The sequence below is a fragment of the Ostreococcus lucimarinus genome, chromosome 19 (genome assembly GCF_000092065.1).
Source record: "Ostreococcus lucimarinus CCE9901 chromosome 19, complete sequence".
Taxonomy (NCBI): domain Eukaryota; kingdom Viridiplantae; phylum Chlorophyta; class Mamiellophyceae; order Mamiellales; family Bathycoccaceae; genus Ostreococcus; species Ostreococcus sp. 'lucimarinus'.
The window spans coordinates 110,653-131,902 of record NC_009373.1 but is presented as its reverse complement, the minus strand read 5'-3'; the positions used below and the strand labels follow the sequence as shown (position 1 = coordinate 131,902).

Below are 21,250 nucleotides of genomic sequence, written 5' to 3'. Positions count from 1 at the left end.
TGAATCTTAGTCGCGGCGCACTAGACATTATTAGGTAATCACATATTCGCGGCAAAAACCAACCCGCCGCGCGGTGGTTGCGATATTCATCACTACTGAGCGATCGCTTACAAGATGAGATACAAAATCGCGCGTCGTCTTTGCGAGCGGCGCGTCTCTCGCGCGCTACTCTCTACTATTACTTCATTCACACCGCAAACTCACGCCGCGAGCATGGCATCGATATCGTCGTCCAAAAATGCCAAAGCCTCATCGATCGACGGCGCCGAGCGGAGCAAATCCATGCCGTCGTCGTAGTCGTCGTCGCCCATCGCCTTGGACGGACTCATAAAGTTGCACAAATCCAACTCGTCGTCCTTGGTCATCCCCAACTCGAACGATCCCGCGCCCACGTCGTCGGCTAACTTCAAATGCTTCACGCCGGTCTGGAAGAAAGCGTCATCCGCGCTCGTCGAGCGCGCCGGAACGGACGAGGGCCCGTACCCTCGACCGTCGCCGAGCAAATCGCGTACGCGCGCCTCCACGTCGGCGCGTTGCGTCGCCTCTAACTCCTTCATTTGCTCCTCCCGCGTCTTTCCCGCAAAGTATTCGATATCGTCCGTTTCATCCACGTACCGCTCGGCGAGTCGCCGAATCTCTACGGCCTCCGCCGGCGTCAACTTCGCCTTGACGCTCTCCAAAAACGACGACGACTCCGCCTCCGCCCTCTTCGCCTCGCCCGCCCTCGCGCTCTGTCGCGCCCTCACGCCCTCGCTCCCCTCCTTCGCCCGCGCGCGTTCGCTCGCGCCTCGCCCCCCGACGCCGACGTTCGTGATGTTCCCCAGCGCCGCTCGCCCCGGCGTCTTCGCCGCCGCCGTCTTCCCGACCCCAAGTCCCGCGCTTTCGCGCCCGCTCGCGCGCGCCGCTTTCCCGCGCACCATCGCGTTCTCATCGTCCCGCGCCGGCGCCATCGCGCGCACCGCGCGCTCGCTCTCCATCGTCCCGTCCCGTCCCGTCCCGTCGCGTCGCGTCGCGAATTCAAATCTTCAAATCTTCAAATCTTCAATTCAAATCCGATTCGAGTCTCGACGGCGTCGCGACGGCGTCGCGACGGCGTCCTCGCGTCGGCGCTCGGTCGACGCGCCCTTCGCGCGCGTCGCTCGAGGTCGTCGACCGCGCGCGCGCCTCGCGACGTCGCCGAGTGACGCGCCGACGCGCCGGTCGCGCTTCTTTCCCCTCGTCGCACACATCGCCGTCGTCTTCCTACAGTACGACGTTTTGTCACGTATTAGAAGGCGCGCGAGACCGTTCGCGCGGACGACGACCGCACGGCGCGTCGCACACATGGCCGTCGTCTTCCTACAGTACGACGTTTTATTACGTATTAGAAGGCGCGCGAGACGGTTCGCGCGGACGACGACCGCACGGCGCGTCGCACACATGGCCGTCGTCTTCCTACAGTACGACGTTTTATTACGTATTAGAAGGCGCGCGAGACGGTTCGCGCGGACGACGACCGCACGGCGCGTCGCACACATGCCCGTCGTCTTCCTACAGTACGACGTTTTGTCACGTATTAGAAGGCGCGCGAGACCCTTCGCGCGGACGCGCGTCGCCGTCGCCGCCCGCACGGCGCGACGCGCGCGATGGCGACGACGACCGTCGCGCGCGCGTCGATCGCGCCGACGGTCTCGCGCGCGATCGCGCGACGTTCTTCGCGATCGCGTCCGCGCGTCGCGCGGGTCGGCGCGCGCGCGACGACGACGACGCGCGAGACGCGCGCGCGAACGCGACGACCGACGACGACGACGACGCGCGCGGCGACGACGACGGCGACGGCGACGGCGACGGCGACGCGAAGAACGACGCGCGGGACGACGACGACGACGCGGGCGACGCGGGAGGAGGACGCGCTGGCGACGGCGATCGGGGCGACGGCGGCGGCGCTCGCGCGAACGCGCGCGCGGACGGGACGCGCGCTGACGCTTGCGCTCGTCGCGGGCGCGTGGGCGCAGAGCGTGAATCTGGGAGGGACGTTCGCGCTGGCGCTGTTCAGGGCGCACGAGGTGCCGATCGTGGCGGCGGCGTTCGCGCTGGGGGTGGCGGCGTGGAAGTTCGCGTGCGCGCAGTACGCGCGAACGTGCGTGTTGCGGCGCGAGGGAGAGAAAGAGGGAGAGGCGCGCTCGGATCGACGCGGGGCGCTCGCGGCGGTGAATTCGATGGGGTGGTCGGTGAGGGCGGCGCACGGGGAGTTGAAGGACGCGAGAGGGGTTTTGGCGTCGTTGTGCGTGTTGGATTTACGACGGCTGGCGTCCGTCGCGTGGAATTCGCTCATCACCGTTCCGATTCCGTACTTGGGATTGATTAAACTTCTAGATTTCGCCGTCGCGGGTCCGGTGCTGGTGAACGAGGGAAAGACGCCTCGCGAGGCGATGGCGCGTTCGCGAGAGTTGATGTACGGATATCGCGTGCTGTTGATGAAGACGACGTTTTTGTGCTCCACCGTGTGCGCCGCACTCGTGTGCGGCACCGTCGGAGCTTTCGTGGCGTGCGTCCCGTCGCTGCCGAACCTCATGCTCGGCGCGGAAGCGACGACCGTGGGCGAAGCCGCGGCGGGATTCATCAACGGCGCGGCGTTCGATCGCGTGTGGGTGCTCGGGACGCCGCTCGAACGCGCGGCGACGTTCGCCTTGCTGGTGTGCGGATTAGTTTTGAGCTTTCTCTTCACTTTAGGCTTTCGCGAGCTCTTGAGCCTGTTTTACGAAGAAACGACGGCGCGCTACTCGCCGCCGCCGCCGCTGGACGCATCGGCGATCGACGCGCCGAACAAGCCATCGCTCTGGCGGCGAGCGCAGTTCTGGCGCAAAGAATGACTAGATTTTATTGGTTCTTCGTGTGCTAAGTCGTCGGCATTGCAAGCAGCGGTCTAGATTATGTAGAAAAGTAGTGCGCATCAGTAATCTTCGTCAAAATCCATCGTGATCACGGCCAAAACCACGCGCGCGAACCAGAACGCGACGTAGGCGCACCAGGCGAGCGCGAGCATTTGATACTCGCTAAAAGGTCGCAAGTTGACGGTCAACCCTTTACGACGACACAATCCGAGCGTCACCTCCTCTAAAACGGCAAAAATCGAGAACACATAGTCCACAACGGGGTTGCCCCGTCGCGATGTTCGCCGCGCGCGTGCCCACGATTCCGTCACCGCCGAACGCACGTCGGCGTACGCGATTCGTCGCTTGTTCGCGCCCTCATCCGTGGCCACGCCGTCAAGTCCGAGCTTTTTGTTCAAGAACACCGAAATGGGCACCAAAATTTTCACGAGCAAAGTAATTTCATTTCCACCGATCGGTCTGTGCATCCACTCACCCTTGTACATTTCTTTCGCGCTCGTGCGCGCGGATGACCATCCTTGACGATTCTCACCCGCGTCCGTGTCCACGTACTTTGTCGACGTTGGGCTCTTCAGGTACGGCGTATCGCGGAATCTTTCCAAGCGAAACACCGTGAACGAGGCCGCTCGAAATGCTGGCACTTTCTTGCGAAGCGGATGAGACGTAGGCACTTGCGTTGCGTCGCGCTCGAGGCGATGAATGAGCGCGATGGCAACTTGCGCCAACCCGTCGGTCTCCGGTGTGAACATGCGCAAATGCTTGGAACTTCCCCCATTGGCTTTGTCCGATTCGAATGATTTGTTTGCCGCTAGGCGTGCAGCAGCACCGTGCCACTTGCTCAGCGGCGAGCTCTTCACCGCGGACCCGGGCGTTCCCGGAAGCGTGTCGCCAAGCGTCACGGGGTCGACGTCGGGTTCCCATTCTTGGAGCTGAGAGCGAATGAGAGGGTAGTATGATTCCGCGTTCGCCGCTAAATCTTCTCGCGCTTGCATAGTTTTCAGAGTTCCCTTGAATGGGTCCAGAACAAACTCGGCGTAGCCGTCTTCAACGTCTTGTAAGATCTTCAACAACTTTGGCGCCGCCGCGAGCGGTTCCAAAGCCGCCAGCAACACGGTCGCCGTGCCCTCGGCGTCGAGCGGCACGCGCTTACAGCACAGTTCTAAGAAATGCTTCATCAGTTCATGGTAGAACGGAATGCTCTTCAACACGTGACGAACGTGGGAAAACACCCCAGGAGTGTCGACAACTTGATCGTCAAACTTGAACTCTTTTCCGCGCGAGAGCAACGCGTCGTCGTACCCCGCCACCTTTGATGAAGATCCACTACCGCTAGATTTGAGTGGAGAAGTAAGCATGGCGCGCGGTGATCCTGAGCGCTTCGATCCGCTCGACGACGACTTCGTCTGACTCTGCGGATATTTGGCGCACCACGGCGCAAAATACGCCACCCAAAGCGTCACCATGGGTTCCGTATTTGTCGAGCTTTCAGTCGGCCACTGCGTAAAGGCATCGCGTAAAAAGCAATACAGCGGGCGTTGGATCATCTCACGCGCGCGCTCGATGGTTTTCATCGCCTCTAAGTTCTCCGGTCGACGATCTGGAAGTTCGGCAAACAAGTACGTAATCAAGAGTGTCACCGCGTTGACGTGATCCACCGCGGGTGGGTTGTACGCATACCTGCGCGTGCCGTCTCGTCGGTGCGCATCGCCGCTCGAACGCACTGGGCTCATGTTTGCCTGGCGCATAGCAGCGTCGACGACGCGACCCATGGCTGGGAACGAGCTTCGAAACGGCGATCCGGTCGCGCCTCGAGCGCCGTCGCCCGACTGCGGCCCCCGCGCCTCCTCCACGGGCATCCAAAATTCGCTCAAAATGCTCACCAGAAACTCAGCTTGCACCGCATTCGCCTTATCATCACCACTTTTACCGCCACCGCCCCAACTCTTTCCCGTCTCCTCGCGCGGAAGAAAGAATTTCAAGTGCGAGAGTAACAACTCGCGATACGGATGCACGCGCTTCGACGGCGCGCGTTGCATCAAAGACGGCGTCGATGGCCACTGCCCACCGAGAAACGCAGCACCACTACTGATTGGAGATCCAGTGCCACCGAAAGGACCACTTCCACTCTTGTAAGACGGACTTTGTCCCGCAGAATAAAGCGACGATGACGACGACCCTCGTCTTCCCCCCGGTCGCATCGCGAAATATGCCGTCCAAAACATGAAGTAATGATACAGCCCCAAATGCACCTGATACTTCCCCACACTGTCTCGTTTAATGCAACCAGCGTATGGGGGTGATCGGTTCAGCGCCATCGCTCCGCTTTCCGTCTGTAACATTCTTTGTGTTCGTTCCGGCAGACGATCGAGCGGAAACGCGAACTGCACCAACTTGTCCGAATCTGCGATCAACATCGCTCGGATCAACGATCCCTCCGGAGATAAGAAATCCAACAAGTCTTTCACATCTCTCTCGCTTCCGGTGGTGAACGCGGCGTTCATCCACCCCTCACTGGATGATCCGTCGAACGAAAACAACCGACACAAAATTGGCTGAAAACACGCGCTGAAAAATTCCCTCAAATTTTCTCTATTTCGCTTCAACACGCGCTCGATCGTCTCGATCGTCTTCATCGCTTCGCTGCCTAAATTCGCACTCTCTCGTCCGTACCGTCGCGACTCGAGCACGCGCGCCAACTCATCGCACGTCGTCGCCGCCAGTTCGAGCGCCGCGTTCGCGCCGCCGCCGTTCACCGTTCGGCTCGCCGTGTCCGATCCATTCGCGCTCCTGCTCCCATTCGTCGCGCGCAGCGACCCTGAGGCGTTTCGAGACCCATCGTGCGCGCTTCCTCGTCCGCGAGCGTCGCTCAGCGACGTCCCCGGGTCGTCAAACGTCGACGCCGAGCGTTGTCCCCCTCGAGACATTTCGCAACGTCGCGCGCGTTCGACGCGTCGTTATCGCGCGAGAATCGCGCGTCGACACGTCCCGGTGATCGTTTGTTTCGTTTCCGTCGCGTCTTCGCGCGGGTGCCCGCTCGCGCGCGGCGACGAGCGCTCGAGTGTGTCGGTTCGAGCGATTCTCGCGCTCGACTGGTCCAAAGCGCAGCCGCGGCGCGCGGGCGAGCCGGGCGTTCGCGTGCTTGCGTGCGTGGATTACAAGTCACGCTCGGACGAACGAGGGAAGATATTCAAAGATTTACGCGATGCCGTCTCGATGCGAATCGTCGCCGAAGACGAAGACGACGACGGCGGCGAACAAGAGGACGAGGACGAGGGGCGAATCGAAGCGTCCCGCGGCGGGACTCTCGCAGTCGCCGCAAACGCCGGCGACGAAACAGCTCGCAAAGCCTCCCGTGGCTTCACCACCGTGAAAGCTGCACCAACCTTGAGGATAGAGCTGTAGACCACGCTGCGCACACTCTCCCGGATTTTGGAAGCGGTCACATTCGCAGTAGGGCGACGAGGAGGTTTCGGGGTTGTAGACGCACGTGCCGTTCCCGGAACAGACTTTCAGGTTTGCATCGCGACGGCAGATGTACGTGCAGCGCGGGCCGAAAAAGCCGGGGTCACAAATGCACTCCGCGGTGATTGGATCGCACGTACCGTGGCCCGCGCACTTTTCACCGGCGATGTTTTCGTCGAGACCGTATCGGGAGAATAGCGCCTCGTCCTCATCCGTCGCCAGCGGGCACACGTTCTCACACGTCGGTCCACCAGAGCCGTCGTTACAGTTGCACGAACCATCAGCTAAGCACTGTCCTCGTCCAGAGCACACGACGCCGTCAGCGTCGTCTTTGCAGTTGGATTCGGATATGGCGAACATGGCGCCGCCACCGGCGCTCGCGTACGTCACCGTCGTGAACTGCTTTTCGTAGCTCAAATCAGACACCATCGGTTCATCCATGAGACTTATCTGCCCCACCATCCGGGGAGGGTTCAGAGTAGGATTTAGAGCGCCTTTAGCGCAATTGCACTTGGCCACCGCCTCGGCGCCTGTGCCGTAGGTGACGCATTTACCTTCGTTTGTCGCGATAAAGTTGTTCGCCGCCGAAGCAGGGGTGTACACGCACGTGCCTTGTCCCCCGCAATTACATGGACACGCTGCCGTGGAATTGACTGTGCATACGCCCGTGTCCGCGGCGTCGTACGCGACGCATCCTCCGCATCCACAAGCGCCGAGCTGACCCTCAGAGTTATCGCCCCTTGCGCGCGAGAAAACGAAAATTTCAGCGTCAGTCTGCGGCTGCGTTGGTGGTCGCGGCGTGCGGTCGCACGTACCATATGAATAGCTTATTGTTGGACGTGATCGCCATGGAGACGTGACCACCGGCGCTGACCTGCGTGATACGCCGCGCAGAGCGCGCTCAATCAGTCTTTGCGCGCTTCTCGACGAGAAATAATTAAATTAATCAAAATTAATTTCGCACCTGTGTGAATATCGCGTTGCCCTCTTCCTTTATCGTCCTACGCGCGAACGGAGTCAGTAAAGGTACGATTCGTCACCGATTCTTGGGCGTTGATTCCGCGCGAAACGTACCCGGTGATGGTATAATTAATCGGTACAGAATTCACCACCGTCTCTTCGACAAAGTCAAACTTCTTCACGCGCGTGGGCTTGTCAATCATCTGCGGAACGTCGCGAAAGCGCGTGACGTAGAACATGTGCGGCGTGTTCTGACGCGACGCGTATCCGAGCCCGAGTTGACCGTAGTAATTGTCCCCCCACGTGAAAATTTCACCCGTCTCGAGTAGCATAATCGTGTGCGCGATCCCCGCGTCTATTTGCTTGATCGCCGGGAGAATCGTCTTATTCGCTTGCACGCTGGTGCCGCTCGCGACGACGATGGCGTGTGCGTGCACGACCATGGGTTTTTCGTGACGGTTGTAATACTCTCCGGTAGTCGCGTCGTACTGCGAATTAATTAATTAATTAAATGTGCATCCTGCGCGAGAAAAATGCGCCGTACCTTGTTCGGGGTGTACGTCGGAGTGTTGTTAAAGTACGCGGATGACGACGCGTTGAAGTATACCTGCGGCACGCCTGTGGAAACGTCAGAATCGCTCGAGGCGCGCTCTGATGACGTACCCAACTGTCCGGCAAAATTATCGCCCCACGCGTACACTGAATTATCTAATTTCGCCACCGCCACGGTGTGTCCGCCGATGGGAACGCGCGCCACGCCCGCCAACGTGCCTCCGCCGGCGGCGATTAATTTAATGGGCGGTAAAACGAGCCCGTCGTTCATCACGAGCACTTTCGTGGGCTGCGAAATAAAAAAATTAATTAATAAATCATGACGCGAAGCGTTCGTTTCTCTCACCGTGTGCACGTCGTTCAGGCACGGATCCCGTCCCGGGCCGCCCGGAAAAACGCATCCACCGAGCCCTGTTCGTCGCGCGCGTCGTCAGTCGTCCGTCCGCGCCGTGCGCGTCGTCGCGGCGCGAGCGAAAAAGCGAGACGCACCGAGCTGGCCTTGGTTGTTTGCCCCCCACGTGTACACCGCCCCTTGTTCGGTGAGTCCTACGCTGTGCGCGCCCGCCGCGGCTATCGCGGTGAACGTCTCTGCCGACGTCACCGTTTGCGGCGTCGCGTGCCTGCCTAAATTCGCCGACCCGATCCCGAGCGCGCCTCGCGTGTTGCACCCGAATGCCAAGAGCGCGCCGTCGCTCGCGAGCGCGAGCGTGTGTTCGACGCCCACGGCGACGTCCACGATCGTGTGCGAGCTCAAAATCCTTTGTGGCGTGAGCGCATCTATAAAGTCTCCCGTGCCGAGCTGTCCGCATCGATTGCTCCCCCACGCGTACGCCTCGCCTCGCGCGGTGAGCGCCACGGCGTGGTCCAGGCCCGCGACGACGCGCGACACCGTCTCTGTCGTGGATCAACGCGCGCACCGTCAGTTCGCCGCTGGATCAACGCGCGCACCGTCAGTTCGACGCACCGTTCAGATCCCATCCTAATTCCGGCAGCTCTCCCTCCGCGCACGTCCCCGCGCTCGTCGCCTGTTCGCCGCCGCGCCGCGCGTCTCGTCAGTCGTCCCGTCGCGTCGCGTTTCGGCGTTTCGTCCGCACCGTGCCTCGTCCCTGTTCCCCGAGCTTGTTCTCCCCCCACGCGTGTAATTTTCGCCATCGCAGCGTCGTTCCCTGCGTCGTCGCGTCCGTCCGTCAGTCCCTCGTCGTCGTCGCGTCTTTCTTCGTCGTCGTCGTCGTCTTTCGTCCGTCTTCTCGTCGCTCGCGTCGCGCGCACCGCCGCGGGCGTCGTCGCCGCGCGCAGCGCGAGCGCGAGAATCGCGACGAACGCGCGCGTCGTTCGTCTCGCGTCTCGCGCGCGCGCCCTCGCGCCCATCGCGCGTCGCGCTCCGTCGTCGCGTCGGCGTCGACGCGACGCCAACGGCCGCGGCCGTCCGACGGATCGCCGGGACGCGGGCGAGGATGGATCGACGCGAACGCGGTGATTGATACCGCTCGCGTGGTCTCGCGTACGCGACGCGTCGACACGGCGCGTCCATACATAAATCAGGTAGGGTCCAGCGCCGCACCCCGGACGTCCATACATAAATCAGGTAGGGTCCAGCGCCGCGCCCCGGACGCGCGCGAAATCGCGACGTCGCGGACGCGTCGCGGACGGCCACGCGTGTCCGTGTGTTATATATTATGATATGGGGATGTACACACACACATCGGTCTACATGCGTCTTCAATGCGTGAAAAAGTGCGAGACCGCGAACCGCGGACGACGCGACGCCCGCGCGACCGGCGCGCTAACGAACGCGCGCGCGCGCGGGCGACAGACGGCGGCGAGGCCGAGGCCGAGAGCCGAGAGCGGAGAGCGGAGAGCGGAGAGCCGGGGCGAGGAAGGCGCGTCCGAGGACCGAGCGCGGACTGCGTCGCGATGGACGACGCCGTGAAAGCGCTGCACGCGCTGCGATTCGCGCGCGACGACGGCGCGCAGTGCCGAAACGTGTGCGTGCTCGCGCACGTCGATCACGGCAAGACGACGCTCACGGACGCGCTCGTGGCGCACAACGGGTTCATATCGCAAAAGCAAGCGGGACAGATGCGGTACATGGACTTTCACGAGGACGAACAGCGACGAGGGATCACGATGAAGAGCGCGGGGATCGCGCTGCTGTACACGCCGAGGGCGGCGCGCGAGAAAAAGCGCGACGGCGACGAGGGCGGCGAAGAAATCGTCGAGCGAGTGCTGATAACGGTGATCGATTCGCCGGGACACGTGGATTTTTGCAGCGAAGTGTCGGCGGCGGCGCGGCTGAGCGACGGGTGCTTGGTCGTCGTGGACGTCGTGGAGGGGGTGTGCGTGCAGACGCACGCGGTGCTGCGACAGGCGTGGGAGGAACGATTGAAGCCGTGCTTGGTATTTAATAAGCTCGATCGCGTGTGTGTCGAGCTCGGTTACACGCCGATGGAAGCGTACGAGAGAATACGGTCGTTGTTGCACGAGGTGAACGGGTTGATGAGCGCGTTTGAGAGCGAAAAGTTTATATCGCAGGCGGATACTTTTTTGAGCGCCTTCGACGCGCACGAGGAGGGAAGGGGCGAAAACGGCGGCGAGAACGACGCGACGACGACGACGACGACGTGTGATTATCTCGAAGACGAAGAAGATTTAGTGAATGAGGAAGAGGCGTTTAACATCGCGAGCGGGAACGTGGCGTTTGGGAGCGCGATCGATGGATGGGCGTTTCGCCCAGACGCGTTCGCGGATTTGTACGCCGAAAAGCTCGGGTGCTCGTCCGCGGCGTTGACCAAGGCGCTGTGCGGAGATTGGTATTACCACCCGAAGATGAAACGGATCGTCAGTCGCAAAGTGGCGAACGGGAAACTTAAACCTTTGTTCGTGCAGTGCATTTTGGAGCCGATCTGGAAGATCTATCGCACGGCGGAGAGCGAAAAAAACGGCGAGTGGGTGGAAAAGGATTTGGCCACCCTCGCTCGAGCACTCAAGGTGGACGTGGGCGAGCGAGAGCTGAAAAACACGGATCGTCGAGCGGCTCTACAGAGCGTCATGCGTGCCTGGCTTCCGATGTCATCGTGTTTATTAGAGATGGTGGTGAATTGCGTGCCGAATCCAGTAGCCGCCGCGGCGCGACGCGTCAATCGAGTCATGCCACAGCCCGTACTGCGTGGCGCGCGCCCGAAAGGCTTGGACGAGGCCCGACGCGCGGTAATCGCAGGTAAGGCTTCGGATGACGCGCCCAAGATCATTTTCGTCTGTAAGATGATAGCTGTGCCCAAGGTACACGTCCAAGGTGCGCTCACCGAAGCGGGTGGTGGCGACGTCAAGTTTTTAGCCTTTGCGAGAATTTATTCGGGCACGGTACGAAAAGGCGACAAGCTCTACGTGTTGAATTCTCAGCACGACCCGAGCGATTATGACGCGTCGAACATCGAAGAAGTGGAGCTTACCGAGCTGTACCTCATGATGGGTCAAGGGATGTTCAAGGTGGATGAAGTTCCCGCCGGAAACTTGCTCGCCATTGGCGGCTTGGACAGGGCGATTTTAAAGTCCGCCACGCTCTCGTCTTCGCTCGAGTGCCCGCCGTTTGGGGAAATGATGTTTCAGGCGTCGGCGATCGTGAAGGTGGCGGTTGAACCCGAAAACGTGACCGACATGGACGCTCTCGTCGAAGGTTTACGGCTGTTGAATAGAGCTGACGCCTTTGTCGAGGTGAGCGTGATGGACACGGGCGAGCACGTCGTCGCGGCGGCGGGTGAAGTGCATCTCGAGCGATGCGTCGCGGATTTGCGCGAGCGATTCGCCAAGGTTCCCATACGTGTGTCCCCGCCAATCATTTCCTTCCGCGAAGGCGTCACGACCACGGGTACGGCGTCGTCGTCGACGGCGAATGGACGTCTGACGTTTACGTGCACGGCGAAACCCATTCACAACTTCATCGTTCGCGCGGTGGATGATTCTGCGGATGCGCTCAAGGTGATATTGCTCGCCAAAGACACCGAAAGCGACGAGAACAAAATGCTCGCCAAAGCATTCATTGAGAAAGTGACGGCAGCGCGCGAAGCGGCTACGTACGATGAGCAAGGTCCCGAAGGAGTAGTGGAGGATACATTTCGTTCGGCGTGGGCTCTAGGACCGAAGCGCGTAGGATCAAACGTGCTCAACGTCGGCACGTACACCGTAGACGTGGATGATGAAGAGAAGGAGTTTGGCCACGCTAACGTGGGCGTCGCGCTCGGGGTGAGAAAGCCCTATGACATGGACGGGTCTCCGCCAGAAGACGTCGCGGCTGATTTTGATTTGAACTCGGTGCAAGGAAGCGTGTTGACGGGATTTCAGATGGCGACCGATCGCGGCCCGCTCTGCGACGAACCGCTGACTGGAGTGCAGATAACGCTGAACGTTGCCGTGAATCGAGGCAATGAAGATGACGACCGTACCGTCGAAGATACAGATGGCGATCAGTTTGGTCCGCTCTCGGGTCAAATCATCAATGCGGTTCGAGACGCGATTCGCAAAGCCGTGCTCAAGGCCGGAACGCGTCTTGTCGAGGCGATGTACTTGGCGGTCATCACTACCACTGCGGACGCACTCGGAGGTACTTACGCCGTGCTCGGTAAACGCCGATCGCAAGTGTTGTCGGAGACCATTCGCGAGGGCACGGGGGTGTTCGTGATCCACGCCTACCTGCCGGTGGCGACGGCGTTTGGCTTTGTCGATCAGCTCCGCGCGCAAACCTCAGGGGCGTCCACAGCGCAATTAGTATTTAGTCACTGGAGCCCCATAGATATGGATCCATTTTTTACGCCGACCACGGAAGAAGAGCGAGAAGAATACGGTGAAGAGGGTGACGTCGGACCCAACATAGCACGACAACTCATGGACTCGGTGCGCCGGCGAAAAGGCTTAAAGGTGCGTCTTGTCTCATTAATAAAGTTCGTGGACTAACCAGCGCATTTTTCACCACGTGACAGGTCGAAGAGAAGATTGTTCAAGTGGCCACAAAGCAACGCACGTTGGCCAGGAAGGCATGAGGCAGTTGTCAGTAAAAGTTTTCGTGCGGAGCCGCCAAAGCCGAGCGAATGGCGCGCACGAACGCAATCTTGGCTTCCTGCTCAGTCATTCCTTTACACGCGTCCCAGGCGTCCCATTTCGCGCGTCCACCGTAATCGATGGATCCGTCTTCTCGCCAAACAGGAGCTTTCTCCTTGTTCTCGCCGTGTTTGAGGTACTGAGTCGGGCCGTAGCATCCGTACCACGCTTCTGTGCGCGCAGCTTGGGCTCCTGGACGTTTGACGTATCGCCACTTGAGCGTCTCGTAGTCTTTGTGTTGTTCATATTCAGATAGAAAAGTAGCGATTTGTTCTTCTGTCAACTCGTCGTCGTCGTCATCGTCAGCATCCTACGTTCACGAAACCCGTCAGTCGTGTGTTCGCTCAGTCGATCGCGCCGCCGGAGACGTCGAGTGCCCGCAGTTAGCTCACCTGGGTCTCATTCGGCGGTTTCAATCGCTTCTTCTTGAATTTATCTTTAAACGTTGAAAACGCATTCGTGTTGTAAACCTTGAAAAACGCCGCGAGATCGACGCGTTGGGCGATCGGACGATCGGACGGCACGCTCGTCTTCACGAACCCATACTCCACGGCCCACCCACGAACGTCCTCGAGTGTGAGCTTCGCGCTGGCATTTCCTGCATCGGCCCACGTCACTGTCATGACTGTTCGTGCGGGCGTCGGTGCTGTAAATAGTTGCAGAACGCGTCGCACGGATGCCGAGCGTCAAAGTGTGCGCTGTGCGGGCGTTTTTTTCGTCGCGAAAATGAAATTTGAATTGGGAGACGAGCGGTCATTTTTCACGATAACGTGGGGTAGTAATTAATACACAGCAACAGCAGCACGACTAATGGTCACATGAAACGGTGATACGGTGGACACTTCGTCAACGAGCGACCTGCGACACGATCAGTCACGATAATGACGTCGATCGTGCATGAACAACGAATTACACTGCGGCGTCTAGGAGCGATTTTGCCAAGCCGTCGACGTCCGCCGCCTTCGTCTTCTTCTCGCTGCTCTTCTTTTCCTTCTTCGCCTTCTTCTCTTTTGAGCCCCCCTTGTTGCTAGCGCCGGCTTCGTCGATACCTTCGCCATTCGCCTTCTTTTTCTTCGACTTGGACTTGTCCTTCTTCGACTTTTTCTCCTTTGAAGACTTGTGGTGCTTGCCCGCGTCCGGGGAAAACGCGTTGAATGCCGCGTCGTCCTTTGAATACGGATCGAATCGTGGGTATGCCTCGACTGATGGCAAGTGCTCACCGCGATCGAGCGGTTTCATGGGGTTGTACGCTCCGAGCTCGCCGTGCAACTGCGAAGAGGCGACTTTGGGATCGTAATGCTTGCCCTTCCTCGGCCCCGTCGGCACTTCCTCCTCCTCGCTCTCGCTTTCGCTTTCGCCCTTGATCGTCGGTCGTTCCGCTTGGCCAACGTTGTAATTCGCCAATCGAGCTTCGAGCGCGTTCATCGTCGCAGACTCCGGACCGGGGAGAGATTTAGGCGATTTCGACTTCTTCTTCTCGTCGCCCGCGGCGTCGCCCTCAAGATAGTATTGCCCCATCTTTTCCCTGTGCTTGGCGAGCATTTCGCGCGATTCTCGCTCTTCGCGAGCGATTTGTTCCTTGCTCTTCTTCGCACCGAAAATTTCGGTGACGTCGCGAATCTCCTTGGCCATCTTGTCCTTCTTCTTGTTCTTTTTGTTCTTCTTGCCCTTTTTGCTCGCGTACTCGTCGTCGTCCTCGTCGTCGCTGCTGACGAGTAGGTAGTCCCACTCCGCGCTCATCGGTTCGTCCGCGCCGAGCTCGGCGGGGATGTCGATCTTACGCTGCGCCTTGACACTCACCGGTTGGATCTCTTCGCTCAAAACCGTGGCGAAAGCTTCGATTATGGCGATTCCCGAGCCCGGTTCCTTGTCCTCGGACGAGCCGACGATGACGAGCATTTGCTGCAGTTGGCAGCTTCGCTCGCGAACTTCGAGATTAAAACTCGTAGTGAACGGCTCGATCGCGCGCGAGACTTTTTGACGCAACACGACGAGGTCCTCGGATTCGGGAACCAACTTGCCCGGCGTCGGCGCGCTCGCCGCGCCGCCGTCTTCACCGCCGTTTTCGGCGAGCTCGATCAAAGGCTCCGTCGCCGGTGCCGGGAGCGCACCCAAGGCGCCCGTGGGGCGAATGCCCTGAGAGTACATCAGCACCGCACTGGCGTAAACCTTGAAGATGGTTTGCAAGTAGACCGCTTGCGCGTCGCCCGGGAGTTGCTTGACTTGCGGGCTCAGCAACGCGTCGAGAATTTCTTCGTGATCGACAACGTAGTGCGCATACTCGCCCACGACCCAAGCCACGGCCTTGAGCGCTCCGGGCACGGTCTTGTTGACGTTGGATTGCTCGAGCAATGAGTCATCGAGCAAGAGCGGGCCCAAGATGCCCACCGCGGCTTCGCGAATCACCTCGACGCGCAAGCACACGTCGATGATTTGTTCACCGATGAGCGCGCCGTGAGACGAGCACGGGACACGAATGAGATCCGCGAGGACGGAAAGATACCACACAAAATCCGTCACCAAGGCGTAGCGCTCGTTCATGCAGATGTGAATCACGCTCAACACGAGTTCGTCCCTGAAGCGTTGATCCGCCTTGCCCATGGCGTTCATCAAGTGCGCCGTGGTGTCGATGAGCGTGCGCTTCGTCACCAAACCGCACACAATTTTCAACGCACAGTATTGAATGTTTGAATCTTCGTGGTCGAGGCACTCGAAGATGTTCCCCTTGTGCTCGGCGACGATGCGCGGGTGCGAATCGAGCAAAAACGTCAACGCGTGCAACGCCAAAAATTTGATGTTTGGATCGTGATCCTCCAACATATCCTTGAGCTTGTCCACCGCTTGGCGGACGACCTTTTCTTGACTCGTCATCCCCATCACCACCGTGCGCACGCACTCGTACATCAACGACTTGGCGTTGGTGGTTTCGAGAATCTCCGAGATCGGCCCCGCGAGCTTCTTCGCCAGTCGCGGCTCGAGCGGCGTGAGCGCGCCGAAAACCTTCACGAGCTTGATCGTCATCCAATTCGACGAGCTCGACGTCAAGAGTTTATAAAACTTGGGCGCGAGCGGTAGGTACGTCTTCGGGTTGTGCATGGCGAGCTCGGAAAGCACCGTCACCGCCGCCTGCACCACGGATTGATCGTCGTCGTCCAGACATTCTGTCAATCGCGCGAACGACGGTCGCAGCGCCTCGGGATATCGCAAGAAGCACTTGTACAGGCACAAGCACGCTCGTCGTCGCAAATCCGGCTTATGATTGTTCAACAGCGAGTACACGTCCGCCACGAGCGTCTGCGACAACTCCGGCGTCACGATGTTCCCCAGGCACGAAATCGCCAGCGCCGCCTCCGCGGGATTCGGCGACGCCAAATCCTTCTTCAACAAATTAGGAATCAACAGCACCACGTCCGTGTCGTCCCCAAAACTTTGACACGCCGCCAAGTATCCGATTCTCTTATACTTTACGTTCGTCGTCGACATCAATTCCACCACGTGAAACGACGCCCAGTGCATCGAATACCCGAGCGAGTGCAGGTACGTCGCCTTTTCGATCGCCACCGCCTTCGTCCTGATGTCCGAGCTCACCACCTCCGCGCGTATGTCGCTCAGGCATTTATTTATAAACTCCTTCTGCGAATCCTTGTGACTGCGAATGCCCGTGATCATGTCTCGCAGCGATTTTTGAAACAACCGCATCGTCGACGCCTTCGTCTTGTCCGCCGAGCTCAGCGATCCGAGTCCCGGCATCCCCGAGCTCGACCGTCGCGACATCGCGCGCCTCGAACCGCCGCCTCGCGATTCGCACGCGATTCGTTCGCGACGCCTCGTTCGCGATCGCTCGCAATCGCTATGGTGTTCGCGATTCCCGATGCCCGTCGATTCGCGCGTTCGTCGCGCGTCGTCGATCGCCCAAATGCGCGTCGTCGATCGACCGTCGCGCGCGTCGAGCGTTCGCGCGCGCGTCTCGATCGACGCGTTCGCGCGCGCGCGTCTCGATCGACGCGCCGGCGTCTCGCGCGCGCGCGCGCGGCCGGGGCGGGGCACCGCGCACGCGATACGTATACACCGCTTCACGCGCCCAATATACGATGTATAATCACGTATACGAGGTCATCCGACTCCCATGTATGGAAAGACGCGAACGCCCCCCGCGCGCGCGAACGACGCCGCGACGCCGCGACGGCGCGCGCGGCCGGGCTATGCTCTAAACCCTTGTATATAGCACTCAGACCCCTTCAATACGTAAAACACACACACACATAAACATACGTATACGAACACCACCGAATGCCAAGAAGATTCGCCCGAAACGCCACGTCCCGCCCGACGCGATCGCGGCGTCGCCGCGCGCGCCGTCGTCGCATCGCGACGCGCGCTCGACGCGCTCGACGATCGACGATCGCCGTCCGACGCGCGACAGACATGTCGCGCGCGACGGCGACGACGACCGTCGCGCGCGCGACGCGAACGAGGCGTCGAACGCGCGACGTCGCGGCGACGTCGCGGCGGACGACGCGCGCGCGCGGAGGCGGCGACGACGCGGGACGCGTGTTCGCGCCGGCGCGCGACGGCGACGACAAACAGCGCGACGCTTTCGACGGCGCGCACGTGGGCGCGCCGGTGGTGAAGGCGTTTCGAGGCGACGACGCGACGCGATGGACGATGTGGTACGCGGCGACGAACGCGCGAGGCGACGATTCGATCGCGATCGCGACGTCGGAGGACGGCGTGACGTGGCGGCGAGGGGACTCGGACGCGGTGATGTACAGGAACGACGTCGACGGGCGGTCGATCGACGTCGGACGAGTGTTCGGGGCGAACGGCGAGGACTGGTGGACGTTCGACACGAGAGGGACGCAGTTGGGCGACGTGCAGCTGATCTCGAGCGATTCCATCTCGGGAGGGTCGGTGTACTGGATGTTTTATCACGGGTACGATCACGGGGCGGCGGCGGGGGCGGCGGCGGCGACGACGACGACGCGGCCGGGGCTGGCGTTTTCGCAAGACGGCAGGAACTGGGCGCGGTTCGAGGGCGAGCACCACACGGGGGCGGTGTTCGATCGCGGCGAGGACGGGGCGTGGGACGCGAGGGGTGTGCGCGATCCAAAGGTTTTGCTCGCGGGACCGAGGGACATACGGGTGTACTACGCCTCGATCGACGTGCGCACGGGGAAATCCGCCGTCGGTTTGGCGCTCACGGCGGACGGGTTCGCGTACAGCAAGCGCGGGTCGGAGGCCATCTTCGGCCCCGGGCCGAGCGGTTCGTTCGACGACGCCGGCGTGGCGGCGCCGTGCGTCGTCAGGCTCGGTCGGGACGAATTCATAATGTTTTACGAGGCGTACTCGTCGAGCGCGCCGGGCGTCGCGAGCGTCGCCGTGGCGACGTCCCGCGACGGCGTCTCGTGGACTCGCCCGAGCGCGCCCGCGCTCGAGGCCGGCGCCGCGGGCGCGTGGGATCAAGGAGGCGTCGGCAAACCTTACGCCGTGCCCATGGCGGGCGATCGCATTCGTTTATACTACGAAGGTCGCGCCGCCGCCGGAGACGAGCGCGGCGCCGGCGTCGGCGTCGCCCTCAGCACCGACGCCGATCGCTTCGTCTTCGCGCGACGAACCTCGGATTAACGCTTCTCAACCGCGCTGAAGATCGCGCCTTCATTTAATCGATGCATTCATTCACGCGTCGTTCGTTCGTCCCGCGGTTCGTCGCGCTCGCCGCGTTCGTCGGCACTCCTCGTCGCGTCATGTCGTCGCGCGCGCTCGCGCTCGCCGCGAGCGCGCGCCTCGACGCGCGCGAGCGGTCTTCGCGTCGCCCGCGTCGCTTCTGCGCGCGCGCGACGCGCTGCGCGGCCGCGAAGCCGCACGTCGTCATCTGTCCCGGTCTCGGGAACGCCGGGACGGATTACGACGCCTTCGCCGCGCTCCTGCGCGCGCGCGGGCACGGCGCGACGATCGCCGACGTGCGACGCGTCGATTGGCTCCGCAACGCCGCCGGCGCGGCGACGCCGGCGTACTGGCGCGGGACGCTGCGACCGAAACCGACGGTGAACTGGTATTTAGACGCGCTCGCGAACGCGTGCGAGGAAGCGACGCGCGACGACGACGACGTCGCGCTGATACTGTGCGCGCACAGCGCCGGAGGATGGCTCGCGCGCGTTTTCATCGACGAACACGCGAGCGAGGCGATCGTGGGGCGAATCGCGCGACTGGTGACGCTGGGCTCGCCGATGAAACCGGCGCCGCGCGACGTCCCGGGCGTCGTCGATCAAACGCGAGGGATCCTGACGTACGTCGACGAGAATTGTCGCTCGGCGAGCGAACTGACGCGCGATCTCGGCATCGAGTGCGTGTGCGTGGCTGGGAAATACGCGCGCGGCGCGGAGACGCTCGACGGCGTCGCGAGCGCGGGCGCGTTCGCGCTCGGCCAGGGATACAAGCAAGTGTGCGGCCGCGCCGCCGTCGACGGCGACGGCATCACGCCCGTCGAGTCCGCCCTCATGGACGGCGCGCGTCACGTCGTGTTGGACGACGTCTATCACACCCCTCTCGGCGCCGACGACGCCGCCGGTCGCGCGTGGTACGGCTCGCCCGCCGCGTTCGAGCGTTGGGTCCCCCTCGCCCTCGACCCGTCGTGACGAATCCATCTTCGTTTGATCATTAAAAAAAAATACATCCCATTCGAACCCTTTTCGCGCGCGCGCTCGCGCGTCGTCCGTCTTCGTCCGTCACCGCGCCGCGCGCTTCGCCCTCGCCCCGTCGTCCCGCGTCCCGCGGTCCCGCCCATCGCCGTCCGAGTCGTCGCCGTCCGCGTCCGTCGCGCTCGGTCGTTTCAATCGCGCGCGCGCGTCGCTCGCTCGCCACGCGTCGCTCAGCACCGCGTCCGACGCGAGGCGCTGTCCCGCGACGTAGATTTGAAACGGCATGTCGTCGCGTTCGAGATCCCGCGTCCGCGGCGCCGTTCGCGCGGCGTCGGAAGTCGCGGACCCGCGCGTCGACGCGAGACGCGCGTTCCGACGCTCGACGCCGCGCCGCGCCGCGCCGGTCGCGCCGCGCGTCGGGATCCGCGGCGCCGCCGCGCGTTCGCGATGCGCGCTCCACGCATCGAATGACGTATACCTAAAATACGATACTCAGTACCGCATAAAACGCCCCGCGACACCCATCAGTAGGAGAATCCGCGACCACACGCGGATCCGCGATGCGCGCGCCGCGCATCGAATGACGTATACCTAAAATACGATACTCAGTACCGCATAAAACGCCCCGCGACACCCATCAGTAGGAGAATCCGCGACGCCCGTCGACGCGACGCGCCGACGTGTACGTAAACGAACGGGGCGTTTCGATACCGTAATACGCACTAAAACATCGTATAGAAGCACGCGAAACCGCCGACGCGGCCCGGATCGTCGCCACATCGCGCCGCGGATTCGACGACGGCCGACGCCGATCGCGGATTCGCGACCGCGCCGCGCGCGATCGACGACGCGATCGCGCGCGATCGCTCGCGCTTCGAGCCGCGTCGCGCCGTCGAGCGCGTCTCGCGGCTCGAAAGCGTCGCCGATCGAGGGCGCTCGACGATCCATCCATCTCCAGGGCGCGAATTCGTTGGATTCGGGGCAAAAATCGCTTCGCGACGACGACCGCGGTCGCGCGCGCGGCGAAACTTTCGCGAGCGCGCGATCGCCCGAAAGCGGGTATTTTTACGACGCGGCACGCGTGGGAATCGGTCGAAGAGCACGCGGGATCGCTCAATAGGGGTAAAAATTAAACGCGCGTTCGCGACGAAGCGATGGGCGTCGGCGTGCTGCTGCGGCGCGTGCTCGGCGGCGTGCGACGCGCGACGGAGGAGTTCGCGCATCGAGGCGATGAGGGGACGAGCTCGAGGCGCGAGATGGACGCGAGCGAGGGCGCGAGGGAGGCGCGGGATGGGACGGGGGAGGGAGGCGCGCGCGGACGCGAGCGCGGGCGGGCGGGCGGGCGAGACGGGGGGGCGACGGAGACGCGGGATCGAGCGCGCGAGGAGGGGGAGGGAGACGCGGGGGGGGGGAAGAGAGCGAAGACGGAGCGCGAGGAATCGATCGGGGACGATCGAGGGACGCGGGGAGGGGGCGGAGGGGGTGGGGCGGCGGCGAGCGGGCGCCGGCGGCGGGACGGCGGCGACGACGAGGCGGCGACGGCGACGGCGGCGACGGCGAACGGGGAATCGCTCAGACAGGGGCATCACAGAAAGGGAGAGCCGGCGAAGATGACGACGTCGGAGGAGATCGGAGACGTCGTCGTCGATCGCGCGCCGGAGACGCGCGGAGACG

The 21,250-nt window shown here is 61.9% G+C and overlaps 11 protein-coding genes across 11 annotated transcripts; 4 read left to right on the top strand and 7 right to left on the bottom strand.

Moving 5' to 3' along the window:
- Positions 1-200: 200 nt before the first annotated feature.
- Positions 201-950, bottom strand: OSTLU_18895 (predicted protein; the record flags this gene model as incomplete). Its single annotated transcript, XM_001422363.1, has 1 exon — positions 201-950. The coding sequence occupies one exon, from the start codon at positions 948-950 to the stop codon at positions 201-203; it is 750 nt and encodes a 249-aa protein (XP_001422400.1).
- Positions 951-1,625: 675 nt separating this feature from the next.
- OSTLU_94030 (predicted protein) lies at positions 1,626-2,852 on the top strand (the record flags this gene model as incomplete). The annotated part of the gene is made up of 1 exon (XM_001422406.1): positions 1,626-2,852. The coding sequence occupies one exon, from the start codon at positions 1,626-1,628 to the stop codon at positions 2,850-2,852; it is 1,227 nt and encodes a 408-aa protein (XP_001422443.1).
- An 80-nt stretch (positions 2,853-2,932) lies between these two features.
- On the bottom strand, positions 2,933-5,797 carry OSTLU_94029 (predicted protein; the record flags this gene model as incomplete). The annotated part of the gene is made up of 1 exon (XM_001422362.1): positions 2,933-5,797. The coding sequence occupies one exon, from the start codon at positions 5,795-5,797 to the stop codon at positions 2,933-2,935; it is 2,865 nt and encodes a 954-aa protein (XP_001422399.1).
- A 271-nt stretch (positions 5,798-6,068) lies between these two features.
- On the bottom strand, positions 6,069-7,199 carry OSTLU_94028 (predicted protein; the record flags this gene model as incomplete). Its single annotated transcript, XM_001422361.1, has 1 exon — positions 6,069-7,199. A coding segment is annotated over one exon (1,131 nt), but the record flags the coding sequence as incomplete, so codon positions are not given.
- Positions 7,200-7,287: 88 nt separating this feature from the next.
- Positions 7,288-7,738, bottom strand: OSTLU_28588 (predicted protein; the record flags this gene model as incomplete). The annotated part of the gene is made up of 2 exons (XM_001422360.1): positions 7,288-7,336; positions 7,410-7,738. 2 exons carry the CDS (start codon positions 7,736-7,738, stop codon positions 7,288-7,290), a joined length of 378 nt encoding a protein of 125 aa, XP_001422397.1.
- A 56-nt stretch (positions 7,739-7,794) lies between these two features.
- OSTLU_28587 (predicted protein) lies at positions 7,795-9,219 on the bottom strand (the record flags this gene model as incomplete). Its single annotated transcript, XM_001422359.1, has 7 exons — positions 9,117-9,219; positions 8,942-9,013; positions 8,812-8,872; positions 8,337-8,741; positions 8,194-8,258; positions 7,959-8,136; positions 7,795-7,913 (listed from the first exon to the last, which is right to left on the bottom strand). The coding sequence occupies exons 1-7, from the start codon at positions 9,213-9,215 to the stop codon at positions 7,795-7,797; spliced, it is 999 nt and encodes a 332-aa protein (XP_001422396.1). The 5' UTR covers positions 9,216-9,219.
- A 590-nt stretch (positions 9,220-9,809) lies between these two features.
- OSTLU_438 (predicted protein) lies at positions 9,810-12,874 on the top strand (the record flags this gene model as incomplete). Its single annotated transcript, XM_001422405.1, has 2 exons — positions 9,810-12,758; positions 12,821-12,874. Coding segments are annotated over 2 exons (3,003 nt in total), but the record flags the coding sequence as incomplete, so codon positions are not given.
- A 14-nt stretch (positions 12,875-12,888) lies between these two features.
- On the bottom strand, positions 12,889-13,221 carry OSTLU_94026 (predicted protein; the record flags this gene model as incomplete). Its single annotated transcript, XM_001422358.1, has 1 exon — positions 12,889-13,221. A coding segment is annotated over one exon (333 nt), but the record flags the coding sequence as incomplete, so codon positions are not given.
- Positions 13,222-14,684: 1,463 nt separating this feature from the next.
- Positions 14,685-16,688, bottom strand: OSTLU_42302 (predicted protein; the record flags this gene model as incomplete). Its single annotated transcript, XM_001422357.1, has 2 exons — positions 14,685-14,954; positions 15,093-16,688. Coding segments are annotated over 2 exons (1,866 nt in total), but the record flags the coding sequence as incomplete, so codon positions are not given.
- Positions 16,689-17,489: 801 nt separating this feature from the next.
- OSTLU_89632 (predicted protein) lies at positions 17,490-18,563 on the top strand (the record flags this gene model as incomplete). Its single annotated transcript, XM_001422404.1, has 1 exon — positions 17,490-18,563. A coding segment is annotated over one exon (1,074 nt), but the record flags the coding sequence as incomplete, so codon positions are not given.
- A 119-nt stretch (positions 18,564-18,682) lies between these two features.
- On the top strand, positions 18,683-19,573 carry OSTLU_28582 (predicted protein; the record flags this gene model as incomplete). Its single annotated transcript, XM_001422403.1, has 1 exon — positions 18,683-19,573. The coding sequence occupies one exon, from the start codon at positions 18,683-18,685 to the stop codon at positions 19,571-19,573; it is 891 nt and encodes a 296-aa protein (XP_001422440.1).
- Positions 19,574-21,250: the final 1,677 nt, after the last annotated feature.